At 48.4% G+C, this 730-nt stretch overlaps 1 protein-coding gene across 1 annotated transcript in view; it reads left to right on the top strand.

Moving 5' to 3' along the window:
* Positions 1-574, top strand: part of LOC103194641 — a 111759-nt gene extending 111185 nt beyond the window's left edge. Inside the window, 1 exon segment of the mRNA XM_007938060.1 lies at positions 113-574. Within this exon segment, the coding sequence (XP_007936251.1) occupies positions 113-574 (462 nt within the window).
* Positions 575-730: the final 156 nt, after the last annotated feature.

Raw genomic sequence — 730 nt, 5'->3', positions numbered from 1 at the left:
AGAGTCTATTACTTGACGCTCCAAGGGTGCAATTCTCAGCCCCAACAGTTTTGAACCCCGCCACCTTGCTGCCTAACCCTGACCTAGATAAACCTTGCATGACTGCTTGGAGATACTCGCAGAGGTAAATACGGTCAGAAAGGACTTGCGAGACTGCCCGTTGGAAAACAGTTACTTCATTTGGTTCACAGATGGAAGCAGTTTCGTACAGAATGGACTAAGGTATGCGGGTGCCACAGTGGTAAACGACCGGGAGGAGATTATTTGGGCAGATGCTTTACTGCCAGGAACTTCCACTCAGAAAGCTAAACTTATTGCCCTAGCAGAAGCTTTGGAAAGAGCAGAAGGAAAAAAACTTACAGTCTATTCAGACAGTCGTTATGCATTTGCAACTCTTCATGTAAATGGCGCAATCTACCGGGAGCGTGGCTTCAGAAACACAGAAGGGAGAGAAATAAAGAACCAGGCAGAAATTCTTCACTTGTTATCAGCTGTGACCAGGCCACGAATGGTAGCGGTGGTCCACACCCCGGGACATCAGAGAGGACACTCCCTTGAAGCAAGAGGCAACTGAGCAGTGGACCAGGCAGCTAAGAGGGCTGCCCTCCAAATAGTACGAACTTTGATAACTAACCTACCCTCCCCAGAACTGGAACCCCTGCCTCCTACTCCCAACTATTCTGAAGAGGACATACGGTGGGCTGAAAAATCACCACAGATAGAAAAGGAT

Source organism: Orycteropus afer, unplaced genomic scaffold, assembly GCF_000298275.1.
Source record: "Orycteropus afer afer isolate SDZICR_OR568_19922 unplaced genomic scaffold, OryAfe1.0 scaffold00004, whole genome shotgun sequence".
Lineage (NCBI taxonomy): Eukaryota > Metazoa > Chordata > Mammalia > Tubulidentata > Orycteropodidae > Orycteropus > Orycteropus afer.
This window is presented reverse-complemented; position numbering and strand designations above follow the sequence as displayed.